This window comes from Paralichthys olivaceus, chromosome 24 (genome assembly GCF_024713975.1).
Source record: "Paralichthys olivaceus isolate ysfri-2021 chromosome 24, ASM2471397v2, whole genome shotgun sequence".
Taxonomy (NCBI): Eukaryota; Metazoa; Chordata; class Actinopteri; order Pleuronectiformes; family Paralichthyidae; genus Paralichthys; species Paralichthys olivaceus.
The window spans coordinates 10655000-10676388 of record NC_091116.1 but is presented as its reverse complement, the minus strand read 5'-3'; the positions used below and the strand labels follow the sequence as shown (position 1 = coordinate 10676388).

Genomic DNA, 21389 nt, shown 5'->3' with positions numbered 1-21389 from the left:
CCACCCCTCTTTTTAGTCTGAAGCCCAGAGAGAGAGACAGAGAGAAAGAGAGGGGGGGGGGGTTACAACACATATTTTCCAGACAGCTTTCAGCACCTGACGTGTTGAGCAGTTTTCAAATAACAGCGGAAATTCAGTCGACAGAAAAACTTCACAGCAGATGCTGCAGCTCATCTTTAGGCTTTTTCTCTGCTGCTAATAACAAATGTTGAGCAAAACAGGATCTTCGCTATGCTTCCACACGTACATTATATATATTTGCCTTTTGTGCATTCTCCCCCCCCATGTCTCTGAGCCCCCTCCACCTCTCGCAGGGTCCGCAGGCCCCCGCTCGCTCTGCCACGGCAGGAATGAGCGCTGAATTAGGAGGCAATAATAAAAAGACAAGAGGCCATTCTCCACGCCTTGTTTACTCTGCGGGGCCTTTATCACTCGGCCTCTGAAGGAAAGATCAGCGCTTGACAAACCGGGGAGAGAAAACACTGCAGGATAAATGCATGCTAATGAGAGAAAGAGAGAGTTTTCTTTTGTAAGGGAGGAGATGAAAGTGTTGTGAGGAGCTACAGTTTTGCACCTTTCTGCAACAGTATGTGGCAGAAAACAAAGAATAATGTCTTTATTATAGGAAGTCAGGCTCTGAAGTGTAATATTACATCATCCATGCTTCATTTTTAATATAAATATAGTGTACATACTTCTATTGTGCTTATTAGGGGGTTTCACACCTTCCTTAGTTCACTTGAACCAAAGTTACCGGTGTGAAATGTTCCATGAACCACATTTCAGATCCAAATGTATTTGTAGTGTCGCATGAAAACAGAATTTTGGATAGTTTGGATGTTTGGCATGAAACTTGGTCCAGACTTTCAGTTGTAAAATGCCCTAAATGTATATATAACGTTTTCCATATACAGTATGGCATATACATGATACACAATGTTTTCCTGTCATGAAAGAAATGTGTTTGAATAAAGTTGGATTGTTGAAGCATCTGTGAACATTTTCTCTGAATTCAAAAAGATGCTCGTAATTAGCTGCTCGACTTGCAGGCAACAAGATGAAGCTGTAGATGTGAGGCAGGTGGTTGGAGGAAGTCGGAGATTTGCCGCGCATCTGCCGCGAGAGAGGAAGCGGGTGGAGAGCGAGGGAAGAAAAGAAGAAAAGTCTCATTAACAGAAACAGGGAGAGACACTGAAAGCGGCGACGCAGGAGGGCACTTAGGATAAGATGGCGGACAGTTAAAAAAAAAGCGCAGATCTTTGAGAAAGGCGGCTTCTTTAATGTGGTTTAACCCCGGTGCATTCACATTACCATGGTAATCTTATCAATAGCGTGTGTGCCTGTGTGTTTGTGTGCGTGTAAAGACAGCTAAAGCACTCAGCCCCATTAGCAAACCTAATTGACTTACAGCCTTCTGACCACAAAGGTAACATCTGTGTCAGCCATGTAAGTGAGTGGCCCCGTGTCACACACACACACACACACACTTTTAAATGACATTTGCTTCATCGTGCGTCCCTTTGTCACTGATTGACCTTGATATGCACCAGTGGAGGCAATATGGACCATATCTTTGTCTCCTCGAGATGAGATGGTGGGGCCAAAGAGGGACACACTGGCATTTACACAAGCACATGTGAAGGCTGGTGCTTTGTTGTGTTCGGCTTGTTTTTCATCCCTGTCTATTTGTTTGTCTGTTTGTTTGCAGGATCATGCAACAACTACTGGATGATTTTTTACAAAACCTGGTTGAAGGATGAGACATGAGCCAAGAAGGACGTTAGATATGGTGTTTTTGATGCATGTATCTTGATTAAAAAAAAGTCAGGCACTCATATCTACTATTGAATATCTAGCTGTTTGCAGACATGCACTGAACCTGGACGTTTTCCTGAAACTTTCCAGAGGGGGTGCATGTTGAGAACGCAAAACCCCCCTGATCAAATGTCTGACTGAGTCCATGTGGCTCTTGTAATTACATCAATACATAGTTTAAATAGTTTTGGGACTATATCTGATTTGACCAGTGGAACATGATTCAGCAAAGTCATATATTTAGCTCATTTAACTCCAGTGCAACTCCTGCCCATTGGTTACACAAAAAAATATCTATTTGTTCCTCATGTTTAAACCTCCCTGACCCACGTTCTATTCTTTAAAAGCGTAATCCATCAATTTAGCGCAGCACTTCCACAAAGTCGAGGGACTTGTAAGAGACGGAATAAAACAAGAAAATCCACAGCAGGGGTTGATATATCTGAAACCAGCAGAGAGACATGAAAAGGAAGCAGCAGTGAGGGAGCGACAGACAGACAGAGATGGAGAAAGAAGGAATAGGCCGACAGGTGAATGAGACAACCCTATGGATCCATCGTTATTTAGCGGTGGATGTAGAATATCAAATGCAGGACAGGAGACGCCTCCGTATCAGCCGGCTATTATTGAAAATGACTAATATATTCTGAAGAGAGAGAGAGATGGATGAGATACGGAATCGGACGGAGACTGACACTCAATCTCTCTGAATAGTAATCCAATAACGTCTCCAGAGTTTCCTTATGGTTAATCAATTGTGCCGGAGCGCAGAAACAAATCACCGTAACGCCAAGTCAATAACCGTCAGTCGTGGAAATACCTCGCCTCAACCGCCGCTGTTTATCAAGGCCCGTCTCTCGGAGAGGAGGCTGACGCAGGTATGTTTGGTATGCGCCCTCACAGCTTCCCGAGGTGTCCCGGGCCGCTTGTAATTTAGATATCGATAAAGAGGAGATAGCAGCGGTGTTATCAAGCGCGCCCTGACCTCAGGTGAACCCGGGCGAAGCAGAGATGGATGATGATCTGCGGCTGACGGGGCAAACACAACAAACAAGTTTATCAGGGAGGAGGAATAGGTCATCTCACTTGTTTATACAGTTAATCCCCAATATAGAGATGTTGTTAAAGAAAGTTAAAGTACATTTAAAGTTACATTATTTGCATTTTCTCCATTTTTATGTCTGGTCCCAGGACACTGACTGCAAATACATGTTTAATCAATACACTACACGTCACAAAACACACACAACAGCACACGTCTCTCACAGGGCTCACGTTTGTTTTTGGTCGCCTTTTAGTGGCGTCATGGGAATGAATGAGTTAATGGATGGGACACCGGCCAAACTAAAAAGTCAAAGTACTTAGTATATGAATTAATATTTCTTAAAGATGGTTTCTGTCAGTTTAGTTCTTTTCCCTCTGAAGTGTTCAAGAGTCAAGAAAGATCTTCTTAAAAACCAATTCAATGGAGAGGAGAAGTGAAAGTGAGAAGCATCCAGCCAGACCTGATCTGGTGCCGCCTCGGGCTGAATGAAGCGACTGCAGATGTACAGTTCGCGGGTTGATACCATATTAATTACAGTAGGGCGAAAAACCTATCGCGGGTTGGTGATGAATGAAACATGTGACCGCTGTCACTGCCAAACTCAGGCGTGTTGGTGTTGACCCAGATAAGCTGACGTTTGGTGTCGCGTGTTTTAAAGTTCTGTCTGAAGATATTGGTGCACGGCCCGATGTGCTGAGAGGCTGGTTTTGGTTTTTCATGGAGAAATACAAGAACTACTTCAGTCAAGTTGAGACTCTTTTTAATTCCTGCTTTAAAAGTATTATTCTGTCTTCGTCTGCTTTCACTGGCAGAAAATCTCAAAGGAAACTTGTACATTTCTTAAGTGGGACTTTGTTAAGTGATAAGAAAAAGCTCTATATGTGAAGTTCTTATGCAACCAGATTAACAGAATCCCTGTCTGCCATAAGACTACGTCTCCACAGCCTTTAATTATAACACATTATCAAAAGAGCTCATTTGTTTTTCGACTTGTCATTCTTTCTTTGAAATTACATTTAAGTCCCATTGAAAATCAGGTTAATGAAACAACGTGAGATGGTTTTGATCTGATCTGTTAATCAAAATGAAATAGAATTTCAAGGTCTTACAGAGGTGTAATTGATTTAAAAGCTTTACTACTCCGACAGTGTCATTATTGACAAGTAAACTACACAAGACAAGTGTTAGAACCACCATCACTTCCTTGCTGTGACTTTCCCTATAATTTTTACTTGGGGGGGTCTGGCATTATTTAGGAAAATGTCCGGACTTCTGTGCACATGCTTGCGTATAATCCAAACATCAATCTTATACCTATAGAGCTTAATGGACTTTGAGCTGAGCTGAATCAGACACTAAAACAAACCTCCTGTGGTGCAAAACAGACATAATGGGAATTTCCCCGCGGGTGAAATAATAGTATTTATTTCTTAACGAATTACCAATTAATTAGTGAATTATTGAGTCTCCTCAGGCAGTACTCTCTGATTGGCTGACCTCATATCCAGTTTTCTGATCTGGAGAGCGAACGTAATGAAAGAAGATGAGATTTCAGGTGGGATGTTGATTTTCTCTTTGCGTTGTATTCCGTCTCTTCGGTTTCTTACCACTGCCTCTCTCCTAAAATGTCTAAAGTATCCCCTCCTCTAGTCATCGTGCAGCTCACGAAAGACATGAGATGAGAAACTTTCCAAACGGGTGATTAACATGAATAATTAGCTGTAACTGATAATTCTTTCCTCAACACTTGCTGTGATGCTCCGACTTCACGGACACACAGTTGCCTGTGAAATATCTTCATAAACGAAAAGCTGCTAGATATACACTTTAAAATCCAGTGAGAGGCGTCTGATATGTGTCACTGTTCAATTTGGATGCTCTTGAGATTTAACTCTGAGGAGCAGAGTTTGGCAGTTTTCTGCTGGTTTGGCAGGGTTTCACACACTTGTGCATGTGTGTGTGTGTGTGTGTGTGTGTGTGTGTGTCTGTGTGTGTACCATCTGTAAGTGAGTAGTGTGTGGTTTTACAGTGACAAGCACAGTCGAGAGTCGTGAGAGGCTGATATGGTTCGGTAGCTGCAAAGCCAGCGGCCATTTTTAAAGAAGATAATGTCACTTGAGTGAAGAAAGTTCTTTAAAAAAGTTCATTTCAACAACTCACGCCCAATTAGCTGAAGATATTCACTGATTTCATAAGAAAATTGGATTTCAAAGGACTAAATGACCTTTATCTAAAAACTACAACATTATCTTCCTTTCCCTCCATCTCCGCCTCTCTCCTTTGTTTCTCCTGAAGAGGAAACCACAATGGTGCCATTAAGTGTCTGAGGGGGGTTCTTTGAAGTGAATGGACCCTAAATGGTCTTTTAAGAGGGAGAGAGGAGGGAGGGGGAAGGGGACGACAGCAGGGTCGGGGGGTGAGGACAGGGGAGACGAGTAGTTGGGCAACTCTGTAAATTGAACAATGAGCATTCGTGTTTGTAAAAGATGTACAAGCGCCACCACTGTAACACTGTCACTGGTGTTTCCATGGTGTTTTCTTCTGTTGTGTGTTGTGCTTCCCGCTTTCAACCATCAACTATCTGATGCAGATGTACGCGTTTAAAAAGCTGCATGTACCCGCTGCTGTTGGTGTAAAACAGACAAACTTAACCGGGGTTGAATTGATCTACTTCGTCTCTCTGATATCATTTTACAATAAGATAATGGCTGCAAGATGATCCTCTGACAATCATTTTGACTGAAACATGGCAAACAGCCTGACTTCACACTCTACCCATTAAGTGTCATTTCTCCAGCGCACATCCTTCTCCTGGTTTTGTCAAACTATATGAGAATCGCCCCCGAGTCACTCGCCGACAAGCAAAGAGCTCTCAATAAAAACGGAGTAAGCCGTCAATCATCTGGCTGCACAAGCCCAGGCAGAGATGCTGCACAGGCCTGGTGCATAATACACTGATTTTTTTTTTTGATGACATGGATTTGTCTCATGAGCCGTCACACTAAGAGGCTGGGACATCAACATAGACCAGAATGAGAAACACCATGTTGGACATTTCTGTCGTGATTGTCTTTGCTTGCAGTGACGGGCTGAGACATATCTCAATTTCAACGAGTGTGCAACCAGCCCAACCTCCGCACTGGAACGTATAGAGACAATGTTTTCTTCCTGAAACGTGAGCTGCAGTAATTGAGCCGCTGCAGGACTCAGTCCACAGAACCGAGAGGAAGAACTACAATCCACCTCCACGGTCTTGATTACCATTTTGCCACGAAATGGCACATTTTAGCACTGAACTTTGAACATGGTCATAAATCGTGAGGTGCAGAATCATCCAATGTAGATAAGAGACACTAACCCTGTGTTATATTATGGCAAACTCTCTAGGGTGCACCTCCTACAGTACGTATTGTATGGATGCATAAGCTGATCATGTCAGTTAAAAGCTCTATATCAAGAATGGAAATAAAATGGGAATTAAACTGGGATCAGTAGAGACAGAAAGAACTTTAAGGCTTTAAGTGAACCAGGCAGGAATATGTGCATAAACCATAGACTGTATATAAGAGTCATGGCGTTGATTTGTATCAGTGGATGTGAGTGTGAGGGGGAACTGGAATAGCAGAAAAGGGAGGTGGATGATAAGAAATGAAGAAAACGACTAAGCAAAAGAGAGAGGAATGAAGAGAGAGGGAGGAGAAGAAAGAATCCAAATGTAAGGAAGGCAGAAAGGAGAGAGAAACTGTCATATCCCCACTGTAATAGGGGAAATGGAGCCTTTGCTGATTGGAGTTGCCATGGCAATGGTTGGCACCTAGTATATGTATGTGTGTGTCTGTGTGTGCATGGTTGTGTTTGTGTGCTCCGGGTTTTGTGCATGTGAATGTGCTTCTGAGCATCTGAGCATCTGGAAATGTTTGTTAATGTGTGTGTATATAAATGTGTATGCATGCGTCTGTGTGTGTGTGTGTGTGTGTGTGTGTGTGTGCGTGTGTGTGTGTGTGGGTGAGATGGGTTTGAATGAGGGATCTTGTTGGGGGATTATCAGTGTTGTCGAAGGCAAATGAGGAAGGGTACCAGAGAGGCACAACAAAGCGAGCCTGCACTATGGATGGAAAACACACTGTAAACACACAACCAGGAGACGGAGAGCGAGATAGTGTGTGTGTGAGTGAGAGAGAGAGAGAGAGAGAGAGAGAGAGAGAGAGATAGGAAAGATGTTGATCTTACACTGAAGCACTGGCAACATTGTCCTCAACTTCCACACGGCTGCGCACGTTGGACCGATCTAATCCGAAGAACTGGAAGCGAGAGCGAGGGGAAAAGAGCCAGAACAGAGAGACGGCTTGGATGACCACATGTGATCGGAAACGTTCGTCCAAATCTTCAGACGGCGGCACAGTTGCCTGCTTGAATGCGATCGGCTTCCAGCCGGAGAGTCGAGCTGAACTTAGCCAAGTTAGAGAGGAGTTAAGATGCAGTAAATTATGAAAGTACACACAGTACTTAACTCAAATGTTCACTCTCTGACATGAAACAATAAAGCACGACTTCCAACGCAGACAAATGAAGGTAAACTACAACAACCCCCTTGACAGCAGCACACACAACCTGAACCATATTGAGTGTATTTGCAAAGCCATCGCTCTCTGACAGCAACACACACACAGGCCACATTCCTCCCCTGCAGGTAACGACTGCAGCTCTGACTCATTATTTTCAATCCCAGGTTCCAGGGTGGTTACCGTCGAAAGGTCACGACAATAGACTCTAATTGTTTTCGGGGGTCACCAACCTGTTTGTCTAAGCCAGCACCTTGTATGTCAGGCTCATTAGTAATAATAGCCACAGTGCCGCAGCATCGCCCGCCCCGCTCGGGGTCAGGACGCTTCCCGTTCAGGCGAGTCTGGACTTCAAAACTGGCGGCGGTGTGGAGGCAGGCTGGACGCCGTGCTGCTAAAACCCGCACAGCACCAGAATGATGGAGGTGTCGAGTCTGACTGGCCAGACTTTGTGTTGAACGGTAGATCTGCAGTTCATCTGAGAGGATTAATCTTTGACTTCTGGATGTGATTCTGCAAGGCACTTCCCACACATCACCTGTCAGTCAACAGCGTGGGCAACACTGTTTCCTCAAGTTTTCTGTAACAACATCCTCAACAGTTTCATGAGCAGCAGAAAGTTTTATAAGGACTTGAAGAAAAGTTTGGTCTAAATCAAGTTAAACAGATGTTTAGTTGCAACGACCCTCTAATCAATTCACTTACAAAGTGACGGTTTGATACAGGCTGTATTTTGTAATCACAGATGCATTTGTAAATTTGTTTGCTATCCTCCAATGTCACCAAGACAAATCCCTGCACGGTTATTAGACTTAGAGAACTGATTGTGATTACAAGCTTTTTTAATATTCAAACAATGAAGAAATAAATGACAGCAACAAACTGCTCATTATTTGGAAAAGGCCAGTTTCAGTTTACATTCTGAATTCCTGCTGAGTAAATAACAACAATCTGCCTGAGCCTGTTGTCGCTTCACTTCTACTTCAAATCCTCAGCCGCTGTGGGAAAGTGCTCGCATCCATAAATCATTCACTTGTTATTCTGCAACCCAGATATGGAAGAGTCGCATGCGTCGCAGTCACACAGCCTCCTATCCCACATTATACCCGTTTTTTCTGCTCTCTGTGGCTGTGATAGAAAATCCCGGCACAAGTTTCCGACTTAGCAAATGTCAATCTCTCAGAGGTTTGTGAAGCGACCTCAATGGGATTTTTTCCGTGATAATTAGGCCGAGGCTAGAGAGGCAGGCTAAAACTGGGATGCCATTTGCAGCATTTGTGTGTGTGTGTGTGTGTGAGTCCATGTGGTGGTGCGGAGGGTAACTGAGCTGATCCGCAGCACACAATGGACCGGCAGCTGCTGCAAACGATAGCAAGGTCATCACTACTACAGCCGGAGTGTGTGTGCAGCTACATTTCCATCTATGAAAGATTCCTCTAAGAGCACTTTCCCAACTTTTCTAACTTCCCTATAATAAAATGCAAATGAAGCAGCAACCTTATTAGTCTGTAAAATATCCAAAGTAAAATGTAGAGTGGGGGTTGAGTCTTGGTGTTGATGCACTGTTACATCTCTCTAATAAGAAGACACAGAGAATAAAAATGGAGGAAGGAACAGTTTAAAAGTGGCAGGGTTGTGGAATCGCCTTCCCCCTTTTCATGGTGCCGTGTTGTATTTCATGTTGTCTGGAGACTGTTATGAGAACATCTGGGATCACAGCCAAAGCCGCTCATCATTCATGTTGCTTGTCTGTTCGCTGTCCATTTAAAGCATAAGCCCTTTGCTGACAATAGCGAATAAACAGAAAAGATGAAGAGAATATTTTTGGAGTTGGTTTCTTCCCTTTAATTACGTCTAATATGACACTGTTTGATATGCAAATCCAGAATAATAAAATCCTGGCGAGTGTGTGAGGGGGTGTGTGAAACAGATGAAGAGAGGAACACACTGCACCTGTGAGATGAGAATTCTTCCAGACACCGGTATCGCTCTTGTTTTTCCTCAGCGATGAAGACCCATCGAAAAGTCAACTCTTGGCTCCGGTGGTTTCCTGTTTGGTGAATAATAAAATGCAGAAAAACTTTACTACCAGCTCGTAGCACTTCACATGGTTCAAATGCCAAATTCAGAGATGCTTCCATATATTCTGGTGGACGGCACACCACACTTGTGTGGGTGGACCACAGGACCTTTTTCACAGGAGACATTTTGACATGTCACAATGTGGAAAGCAAATTTGGCTGCCTCAGTGTCGGGATCACGATCGTACTGTGACACTTGAACTGAACGCAGCCATTGTTCATTTTTTTCATGTGCTTTCCTACATATGACACGTCCAAATGCCTGCTGGGAGAATTTAGTCTCTACACGACAGCAGCTGAAACTCACCTTGCGGAGTTGCAACCCACCGTGATGTCACCATTGGTTTGTGAACGGCCAGTTTTGAAGCGTCGTGCGGAAGGTGCAGGAGACTTGAAACAAATATTCTGAGAGGCTCGTAAAACACACTTGAAAATAATATTCCAGCACGTAACACTACACGGAGTGAAACTGCTTTAAAGGCCACTCGGGCATGGGAACAAAATTATGTTTCTGGCCAACTTTTGAATCGAAGTGCAACTTTTATTTTGGCCCGGTTTTGGTTTTTACCAACTCCTGCAAAAAAGCGTGTGGCAATTTATCTACTAAATATGTTACTGCTATCTCTGTTCACTGGGTCATAGTTAACTTTGTGGGTGAAGCACAGATAAACAATCTCAGCAGGCTCAAGGGTTGTTACATTAGTCATTCGATCCATAGTTGACATAAAAATATTGATTGGTGCAGCTTTGAGCTTATGGGTGCAGATGTATATGGAGGCTGGAACATATGTCAGCTCTTTCCTGTTATTATATCATTACGGTCTTTAGCCGAGGGCTCAAACATATTTTATAAGATGATTCATTCCTCATAAGAGTCTACACTAGTTTTGTTTTTCAGGTGGTTGGTAGAAATGTGAAAAAATTAACGATTATAAGAGATAAAGTACAGTTCTGCACTCTGAACACTTTTCTATAATCTATCCATCTATTTATTGATCTTTATAGAGATCATAATAAGAAGTTTGGATTTTATAAACTCTGGAATATAAGTATGATGGAGAGCAGGATGGGAACACTGCAGCACAACGTGGTCCTGCAGCAGCATGACAAATAAAACTCCACCAAGTAAACAGAGAAGCACATTATTGAGAATGTCACATAAGCTGTGTTTATTAAAATCTTCCTGCTACGCCTCGATGCTCTAGATTTCCTTCTGGTGCGATAAGATTTTTAATGAATTGGCCGGCGTCCAGCAGCACAACCTCACCTCAACAATAGCAGCTTTTGCTCGCCACTAAATATCTGATTCCTCTGCTGATGTGAGGAGCTAAATATGGAGATGCCATTAGTGTGGGCCGGCACAGTCCCCGGCTATTATCGTACCAACCCCATCTTGACATAAACATTTTGGAGGCAATTAAAGATTATATGCGAGCGTGCACGTGTGTGCGTGGCTGTCAAGGAGCAATTGCGGTGACAATGTCCTCAATATGGATCTGGACAGCTCACGAGGCCGCGATGTTTCCTGATTTGATTCATGTGCTTTTAGGATATGTGTAGCGCGGGGACGAATTTGCAAAAACCCACGCACAAAAAAAAAAAAAATCACACACAGGCACAAACAAACAGACACAGACATGGAGATGAGATAGACGCGAGGCAGTAAATGGCTCTTAATTGATGCACTACATCCTTTGTTTCATTATTTACAGGCTCGCCTCATTATTCCAACATTCCCAACTCCAAGCACTTTACAGAGCGGCTTCCATGATACAAACAAATAAAAGTGGGAGCCCAGAATAGCAAATGGCCTGACTTCATCATCACGGGAGGATGGTGTGTCTGGTTGTGTGCGAGTTTGATCATATGTGGAGGGAGGACGCTGCAATGTGCACGGTCGAGCATGAATTAAAAAAGTGTAGAGTTTTATGTACGCCGTGTGTGTGGTCCAGGTATTACTTATCTTCTGGGGACCTAAATGTGTGAAGACTAAAAGCAAGTCCCCATAATGTGATTCATTAAAGTATGTGGAGTTAGATATAAGGTTAAGTTAGAAAACTGCATCGGGTAGTTTTCTCTAGGGCTCGGATTGGGTTTGCAAAAACTATACGTTTCCATTAGAGGTGCAAACATACACATGCTTCTGTTTTTATAAACTATCGTCATCACTATAGTTACCTCTTGTTTCCCCCACAACTATTTCCAAAAGAAAAGTCCAAAACAGAGAAGGAAAGACGTGTTTGGATCGTAAAGTTCAACATCACAGATTCCAACATTCTCTTAACCATTACTTCTTTAAAGTGAAGGGCTTTAATATATCTTTTAATGCTAATCATGAGCTTTAATCTGCTTTTCTTCCCTGCCAGCAGACGGCTTATATGAGCAGGCGTCGGTTTTTCCAAATGATGTAAATGTCGCTTTGGAAAGAAATGTGAGGGTAGAAGAAATGAAACCTGTTAAAACACAATTAAACAAAAAAAAAAAAGGGTGTGTGGCATTTTCACTTCATGTTCGATCACATCTGGGTGTGTGTGTGTGTGTGTGAGTGTATGAGGGGCACGTCGGAGTAGGCCTTAATTGAGGCAGGGTGCTGTGCCAGACTAGCCATTATGGGGCAGAATCTTGATCTAATCCGCAGAGTTAGTGGCCTTAAATAGATAATGCTCCTGTACTGGCGTTTAGTCACTGGGGAACATATGGTCCATGTGAGTGTGTGTGTGTGTGTGAGAGAGAGCGAGAGAGACGGAGAGAGTGAGCGGGTGCAAGTGCATGTGTACATGTACAGGGGTAGACAGCTGAAACCAAGCCAAAGGCAGAGCGGCATGCCTGTAGCATGAGCAGCAAACTTTCCAGAGTAACTGAGAGCCCCAGCTGGTCTCTGCACAGCGATGTAACTTCAACACCGGGGCCCAGTTGTCCAGAGGTAACCTGATCCGGTTTCGGCTATCAGATCAGATCGAATCTTTAAAAATCTGTTTACATCACGTAATCCAGTCTGGATCAAGCTTTTCAGTGGAATGCCTGAATCCTAAAGTCGCGGGACACTGCGTCTGGTAATGATGTCATGCAGGACAACACAGGCGCGCATTGTGTTGCACGCCCGCTGTGGTTCCACTCACAAGCTGTTAAGGCATCCAAATCATCTTCTTCACAACTCCGCTTACGTGCACAGATGCACGTCTTGTTTTGCGATGAGTGGCATCGAAGCGCGGCCGCTCAGGTGCGTTTGCTGCAGGAGGAAATTCAGACAAGGGGTCCGACTGTCTTCAGGGAGTAAAACTGGAAGGGAAGGATTAGATAATCTGTAATTAGGATTTGATCTTCTTGATCAGTGATCCAATTCAAAGTTACTTCATTCAGTAAGATGAATTCCCAGATTCTGGATCATTCTGATTCAGACTTTAAACAAACTGACATTTTGGATCCATGAGCTGGAAGGCCTGAGTCGAGGAGGTTGAAAACAGAAAAAGTGATGATAGACGTACGGTCCAACGGACTGAGAAAGACAGCAGCAGACAGATGAAAACAAAACAAGTGTGAGAAATGCCAAGAGCAAGAGAAAAAAAAATAAAAAATTTAGGAAAAAGAATACCTGCCAGAAACAACAATGGCAGAAACCCCAGTGTGCTCAAAATTGCAGAGCTGCAGCATTAGAGCAGCTTGTCAATCACAAGCCCCTCGACAAGCACGGAGCAGGTGAGCCGAGGTTTAACTGATACACACACCGACGAGTCAATTACAGGCCAGCGAGGCAGAATGTCACGGCCACCCGGACACTAAACCGACGGCTTAACCTCCTTACGCTGCATCAATATGCCTCATCGGAGAGGGACGGAGGAGGAGGAGGAGGAGGAGGAGAGCCTGGCTGCTGCTGGAGACTGAGAGCGTGAGCATGCCCGGCATTCTCAACACTCACAGACATTTAAGCACTTATGTCATATATGTCTGTTTTTAAACCACGCTATTGTTTCCTCTCAATAACTCTTTTCATGTTTTGTGTTAATATTTCCTTTTTTTTTTTTAAATGAAAATATTTTTTCGCCTTCTTCCCCTCGAGCTACGTTTTTGCTCTACTGACTCACATATGTCAAAGAACACTTCAGCCTCCACTCGAGAGGACAAATCGGATGTGACTCGCCCTCGTGGACGCCCACAGGCCTCACCCCTCCAGGGCGTCTCCAACTGTACGTGTTTTCATGAGTCACTTCTCAAGTCAAGTCGGCTGCAGCCTCTCGTGTGGCGAGACCTTAACCTTTAACTGTGTGGAGTCCGAGTGACTGCCCACATTGGTAGATCCCTTCTGCTAGAATACAGGGTTGTGTGTGTGTGTGTGTGTGTGTGTGTATGTGTGTTTGTGCTGGGATTTAAGCACAACACAGGGAATCCCCGGCTCAGCCCCACAGCCCGTCTCCCTCTGAAGTGGGGGTGGGCTCAGATAAGGCGTGTTATAAAAACACAGTCTCTCAGAGGGTGGTCAGACCGAGCAGGTCACACAGCTCTGATGTTTACAGGGGAAATCCACAGTGTGTGTGAGTGGGTACAAAGAGACAGAACGAGTGTGTGTGTGTGTGTGTGTGTTTACAAAACTTTTAATCAAAACAAAATAAATCATTTTATTTCGCTTGTTTGCAGCTTTATCGGCCTCATCTGCAGGGGACTTTTATCTAAGCAGCAAGTGAAATAGATTGGCATGCTGTGCGTGTGTCTGTGTGTGTGTGTCACTCTCATTTCCTCCCTATCACAGAGCTTATCTGTGGACTGCAAAGAATTGGGGGAGAGGAGTGACAGAATGGAAAGAGGAGATGGAGGAGAGAAACAGAGAGACGGAACGATGGAAAGTCAAGCTGCAGAGTGAGAAGGGCAGGCAGTTGCTGTGTGTGTGTGTGTGTGTGTGTGTGTGTCTCAGCTTGACTGTTATGTCTAGAAAAGAGGCATAATGAAGGGGCAGGCACATTCAAATGACTCAGAGAAACTTCCCATTATGCCTTTTTCTTCCTGTAGCGCATGACACAACTCTGCGAAAGATGCTCTAAACTGTCTGAGCAGAAAACAAATAATAAATTATATATATATATATATATAAATCATGTGTCTGATGTTTGTGCCACCTGAAACTCTTTGCAAACTTCTCACAGTGTTTTTGCTCCTCATCTCCCTCAGGCTGCGACTCTGTAGTGAGCCATCGCCTCAAGAAAATGAGAGAGAGGTGGAATCCTGACGCACAAACCGGTTGCAAGAGCCGGCAAGTTTGTCTTCACTGCAGAGAGCTTCTCAATTAGCCACTAATTGCCTCGCCTTAACGAGCACGACATTTCTTAGCACTAATGAAGCTGGTGGCAGGAGCAAGGTGTGTGTATGTGTCACTCGGAGCTGCAGTGGCGTGGTGTGTGTGTGTTTGAAAGAGAGAAAGCGGAGACGGAGCGGAGATCTAATGGAGTCGGAGGCTGCAGCTCATTTTCAGCGAGCTGTTTGGCATTCTCTGGAAGGAATGCGTGGCTGCATTACACTGCTGGCTGCCACAGTGACTTTCCAATGAGGCTCCACTTTGTCTTCACCCTTATCTAATCCACACCGGTATGGTGTTTTTGAGGGATTAAACTCCACTTGGTTGAAACATGAAGGAAAGTGAGAACATATTTTCTCAGACTGTTCATAAAGACGGACGACGCATCTCCATTTTCTCCCACTCCCAGAAATGAAGCCAAAATATCCTCCATCTGCCACATTTGAAGCCAGAAATCGTTTCTCAATTCAGGGGCTGCATTTAAAAACCTGATTCCATCACAGCAGCGCATCTTTGAATTTCAATGGACTGTACCAAATGCAATCATCAGGACCAAGACGTGAAAAACAATGTCAGGTCTAACCAAGATCTCCAGATGTTGCTGAATCTGCATCGACACATCTGACTTACACACATGTCACTGTGGTAAATAAGCTTAAACGAGGAATAATGATTTCCTGTACCTCTGGCTCATTGCGAAGGCGGCACATCGCACTCTGTTTTTCAAGCTGGTGTGGAAACTTAGCGAGTCCTGGCAGCGTTCGGCCTCAGCCAAGCGGCCGGGCTAACAGGGACACACGACACATTGCTCCATCCTTTTCCCTGCCGTTCACACAGCAACCCAACACCCCTGACACAAGCTCACCCCCCAGAGCCCCCTGACTGCCAAGCAAAACACCTGGCATCTGGATGAGAAGGGCGCCAATTTCACAGTGCTTGCCAGGCGGTCAGCTGAGTCTCCGCCACACACACACACACACACACACACACACACACACACACACACACACACATATTGGTGTGTGAGGGCAGAGCATTACAAATGTGCTGTGTGTGAGAAACAGCAGTAGAAACCTATGAGTAACAGAATAAGGATTTAAGTTAAGGGTATGGGTGTGTGCATGACAGGCAGCTCAGTCTGGACACACACACAAAACCACAGTTTGGCAGCAGCACTGCCTCTGGAAACATTTAGAACTTTACATGCACTTGCACGACCACACTTCCACTAAACGCATGTCAAGTGTTGGACAAAGTGCACACACATGATTTCATATGGTCTCTCAGATGATGCATTTCCCCGTTGCATGCTTCCATTCTCTGGCTGTCGTCCTGTGTGTGTCAGAGGCCACGGCTGGTGCTGAAAGCCCGATGGATGGGGCGCAGGGGTCATGGGCTTCAGCTGTTGTTGGCAACATCACAAGCCGGAGAACCACGCCGCCAGCCTTGGGGCTAGCACCGGAGTGCAGAGTGCTGTTTTTTGGTGGTTTTTCGGAGTGAAAGGAAAGCAGGGAAGATTCAGGTGGGGTTTGGACGAGGGCACAGAGGCAGCGTACCATGGGATCCTGGGAGAAACTCCACAGGGAACAGGTCCATTCAGAGGTGATGTTGCATCCACTGGTTGGAAAAATCTCGCTGAATGTTCTCATGTTTTTGATACTAAATGAAAATAATGTCAGAAAAAAAGCTTACTGAATAAATTCATGCTAATTGGCTGCAACCATAAGAGCTCACCACACTATAGTGACGCCCGCTTTCAACGCCTGAATGTGCTGCAGATGGTTTTCCAGCTGCCTGCTCCTACATGTCACATGATACCAGTGTTGTTGCAAAGAATAAAGCCACTTTTTCATAAAGGAGTTTATAGAATATGATCTTATATGAGCAGATGTTCAGTGAAATGAGAGAAAAACATTCTGCTTTTCTCCATAATGGAATGTATGAACCTTTCATTGTTGCTACGACGATGTCATCAGCTCCGAAAAAAAAAAGAAGGGCTGCTGTGCCAGGAGCGGTGGCTAAGTTGCCATGGCGACGGTTGGTATAAAAAGATGGTGGTTGGTGGCTCGGATGTGATGTGTGGGCGAAAGAACGAGAGGCAAGCCAGCGAGCCAACATTGCTTTTAGGGTAAATATGGTCTGAATTAACAAGTGTTGCTGCATCGACTCGGCAAAAAGAAAGAGAAAGGTGGAGAGAGGAAAAAAAAAAACAACAGACATTAAGTAAAACGGAGGTCTTAAACACAGCACAAGGTGAAACCAAGCAAGAATATTGCACAGGATATGAAATTATTTCCAATATCAGCCCGGCTGTGGAAAATTCAATTTCACAGCTCGTGAACAATATCAAACAAACATGGTGGGTGAAAAGCGCCCACTCCAACGTGAGTGATACTGTATGAAAAGGCTGCACGGCCGACATTAAAGAGAATGAGGTGGGTGAAGGGCAGGCTAACGGGTGCCGCTAATCCATAACTCCACTCATCTCCATATTCAGGCCGTTTAAACTGCACATTAGCCACCAGTGATATTCCCGTGGCCCGTCTCAGACCTGCAGGGTGGGGGGGGGGTGGCTTTCTAATGAACTGTATAATTAAATGAGAAGCTCGTCCTGCTCTCGACCACTCCACCATCCCAAGACTGAGCTGCCCTAACGAGGGCTGAATTGAAATGAATGACGGCAGGTGAAGGACAGAGGGACAAGGCGGGCTATTGCGCTGAAATGTGCGTTTAATGAAGAGGACGCGATGAAGATGGAGGGGCGAGGGGGAGGTTGAGGTCGCTGCAGGAGCCAACCCATGCCTCCGTTCTGCATTATGATAGTGTTCAGTCTCCATACACTCCCTCTACCTGCTACCCCTCCATCTTTCTGTGTTTCCCTCACAGCTCTGTCTTTTTTTGGGCTGCGTCGGAGAGATATAACCGTTTCAGCTGCCTTTACCCTCCCCAGAGCGAGGCTTTTGACTGACACATGCTAACAAGTTAAGGTGTTCGACAGGGGCGCCGGCTGAATAGGTAATGTTAGGAGAACATAACCAGGGAATTCTACCCCCCACCCCCAAACAAAATCTGCAGCTCATTGACTGGGGAACAGCGCGTGCTTCTTCTTTTCTCTCTTCACCAGTAACTGGAAGAAAAAAAAAAGGGCTTATGAGATGTTGAATTCATGCAAAAAAGAAAAAAAAACTCACAAGAAGAAATTGTGGATTTTCAAAAAGCAAAAAGAAAGTGAGCGGAATCATCAATGAACTTCGACAAGGGGAGGGTGGGTGGAGAGAGTAGACGGATAGATGTGAAGGAAGGGTACGGTTTTCCTTTGAATCAAAGGTCATTGGGTAGGAGAGGGAGAATTCCTCACATGACGCGTGTGTATGAGCCGATTCGAGGCATGAAAGTGTGTCTGTCAGCGCGTAGACGGCCGTGACCGTGTCCAGTCTGAGTGTGTGTCATGTGGTTGATTAAAAGAATCTCCACTCGACGGCCGCGAACAAAGAGGAAACACTCACACACACTCACACACTGTAACTGATCCAAGTACCCCTTGTAGTGATTTCCAAGCTTTTGTATAATGGACATTAAACGCAATTAATTCTTGGTTGTTAAGTTGCTGTTGTTTATCGTCTCTGGCAGCAAACTGACCACAAGCATTCAGAGGAGGCCGTTTTTTTCCTCCTAATACAGTGAACGGACAGTGAAGGCATCTTTAGTGCCGTGAATGGCTTTGAGGATGTGGCCCCTGCTGAACCACAGGAAATAATGACTGTCAGAATCAAGGATTTGTAGGTTTCATTTGACTGTTGAGTTATGATGAATGTAGATAATGAAAATACCGGTGCTTTGTATAGTTTACCTAATAATTCATCTGTTCCTCTTCATTTTCTTACTCCATTAGTAACCTTTACTTTTAATAGAAGTTAGCTTAGAGTTTATTGTTGACTTTCTATTGACATTTTCCTGCTGAATACTCACATGGGCTCACTCAGTATTTTTCCAGACATTGGCAGGAAAAGTTGCAAAAAATATCTGGCGAGCTGTAGAGCAGAAAGCCGCCTGAATGTGCAATTTGGTGTTAATATGAAGTTACGGGGACTTGACAGAGGTATGTGCTCATTCAAGTGTCATTCTAGTTTTAATGTTTGTTGATATTTTGGTAAAATGTCCATCTTGATGTCTGATGTTTGAGAACCCTCTCACTGTTTTGTCATTTAGATTTTACTCTTGAAAGAAAATAGCCCATAAATGCAACAATTTCATCAGCACAAATTTCAAAAACCTTTGAATGCCTCGTGGAAGAGGGCTTTAAAAAATGTTCCATGCTTGAGAGTGTATTACTGCAGCATAATACCATTACCATGGCGTTATCATGGTATTATCGAGGCATGGTAATGCCTTTGATAATGGTAAAGCCACGGACCATGTGACGCTTAATGAACTAAAACATGCAAACCTCCTTCATGCGTCCTTTAAAGTGTGAAACTTGACTGAAATACTCGTCTCTGAAGGCTAAAATTAGCAGAGCAGCTTTGTATCTTCAAATGTGCTTTAGTTCTATGCGTTAGCAGGATATTTGGGGCCGGTTTGTAATCACAGGATGGTGAAAATCCTCGTGATTCTGTTACTACGTGGATAGAAATGTTTGATGAAAAGCCTTTGTTCGATACTCACAGTTGAGCTGATCATCTGAAGTAGGTGAGGTGCATTGATGTTGCCCCGACTGTATCTGGGAAAGAGTTCATTTGCTTAAAAATGGGTTTAAATGAAAACAATTGATCAGGCATTTATCAGCCTGCATCGGCTGGTTTTAGAAGGTCGATCCCTGCTCCGACATCAGGGGGTCAAAGCAGCTCGGAGACGAGACAGATCTGCAGAGGCCTGGTCCCTGTTGGCCTTGGAGATAATTAAACACTAACTGATAGAAACAGCCTCCTCCACACTCTAATTATTCCCTATTTCAAGTCTAATTTCACCAATCACTGCCATCTTTGTTTCTGAGAGCAAATTGGGCCGTAATCACTTTCTAGTGGAGATTTCCCTCCGTCTAATTGTCGGAGATGATTCAGTCATTATCAGAACGCTGGCTACTCTTATCAGTCATCTCACAGGGCAAATTCGTCTGGAGATGGAGCTCAGACACATGAAGCTGAATATGGTATTGGATTTTTTTAAAGTGATGACTCGTGGGAAATGTGAGTATTTTAAATGTATTTGGCTAATGGGTTAAATGAAATGATTTGCACTGGGTGAGATTTCAAAACATTTAATGTGAAGTGTAAAAAAAAAATCATGTTATTTGACAGCATATTTAATCCAAACCACCATTGACACATAGAAGGAGATTTCATTGCACTAAGCTTTGATATGTTAAATGATAAAAGTGCTGAATTAGCTGCAAAGTGTATGAGGAGTCACGCGGCAGATTTTGTATGATTGGAAACAGCACAAAAATATCACATTTAAACTCATTTGCAATGACATGGTTAAAAATATACAGCAATGCAACGGCCAAGTGCACAAATAAAGGCAAAAGAAACCAAAAAACCAGTGTGACGGCAGGATGTGAAGGAAGTCTGAGCGACAACACATCAAGGACAAGGAGACACTTTGAAGGGCAGTTATTTCCTTTTCCTGTTTGTCACTTCGACTTCCTGTGTCTCTTTTGTTATCACAGTTGGGCCCGGTCAAGGTGATTGCGCTTCACTTCCTTCAAAATGCCAGCTTGTGCAAAAAAAAAATGCCGTCCTCATGCTCAGTTTGCTGGATTCTCATATGGCACCAAGTTTACTCTGCGTATCTACTGTGTGTAATTAATTTCTACATTGTACAATTATGTCAAAATAGGATCTATTTAGCAAAATGACACCTTTATAAATAATGTAAAGTTGAAAACACACACATATATATATATATATATATATATATATATATATATGTGTGTGTATGTACATCCACATACTGTATAAGTTCCTAATGCTTGTTAAATCTGCCTTGGCCCGTGAGGACAACTCTGACCAGATGGTTCTGAAAATAAGCCTCATTTTAGCCTCTCAACTTGTCACTTATCGCCCTCAGGCTTCATGATTGAATAAATTAATATGGCAAAATCACACTTTGGCAGCCGGGATGACAGCTGATATATATTCTGAGCTATTTATATACTCTGGAAGCCTCATTTTTACAGGATGGATGAGTGGGAGGCTACCTTTCACACTGCACCTATCACTGGGTTCTTCCGTCTTGGGTCGGGCTGCCTGTCGTCTCTGTAGGTGTAGCGCTCGGGGCTGGTGTAGCGCTCTCTGGCGACGGGGTGCCTCTCTGGGCTGATGTAGCGGCCGGGGCTGGCGTCCCGGTAGCCGTCGGCTCGTCCTCCGACGGCTTCATAGTAGTGGCGGCCTCTGCGACCCGCGGTGGGAGACGGGGGGACGTCCTGCCTCGCCGCCATGCGGTGCTGCTGTCCTGCGTGGGGAGACGAGGGGTAGTAACGTGGGTTGCTGGACGCCTGCTCGTACTGGGTGCCCTGTTGGGGGAGTGGGACGCGGCCGGGGTAGGGAGCTGCCTCTCTTGGCACGGGTCTGGAGTGGGTGGGGTAATCATATGGATCCCTC

General features: G+C 44.3%; 1 protein-coding gene across 6 annotated transcripts in view; it reads right to left on the bottom strand.

The window, feature by feature from the left end:
- Positions 1-21389, bottom strand: part of pard3ba (par-3 family cell polarity regulator beta a) — a 150753-nt gene that overhangs the window by 1619 nt on the left and 127745 nt on the right. For 3 of the 6 annotated variants that reach the window (XM_069520608.1, XM_069520612.1, XM_069520611.1), the window contains one exon: positions 20029-21389. In XM_069520608.1, coding sequence (XP_069376709.1) covers positions 20990-21389 — 400 coding nt within the window. In that variant the 3' untranslated portion in view covers positions 20029-20989. Of the gene's footprint in view, positions 1-9375; positions 9473-19489; positions 19508-20028 lie in introns of those variants that run through there. The other 3 variants (XR_011240287.1, XM_069520609.1, XR_011240288.1) reach the window with 3 other exon arrangements.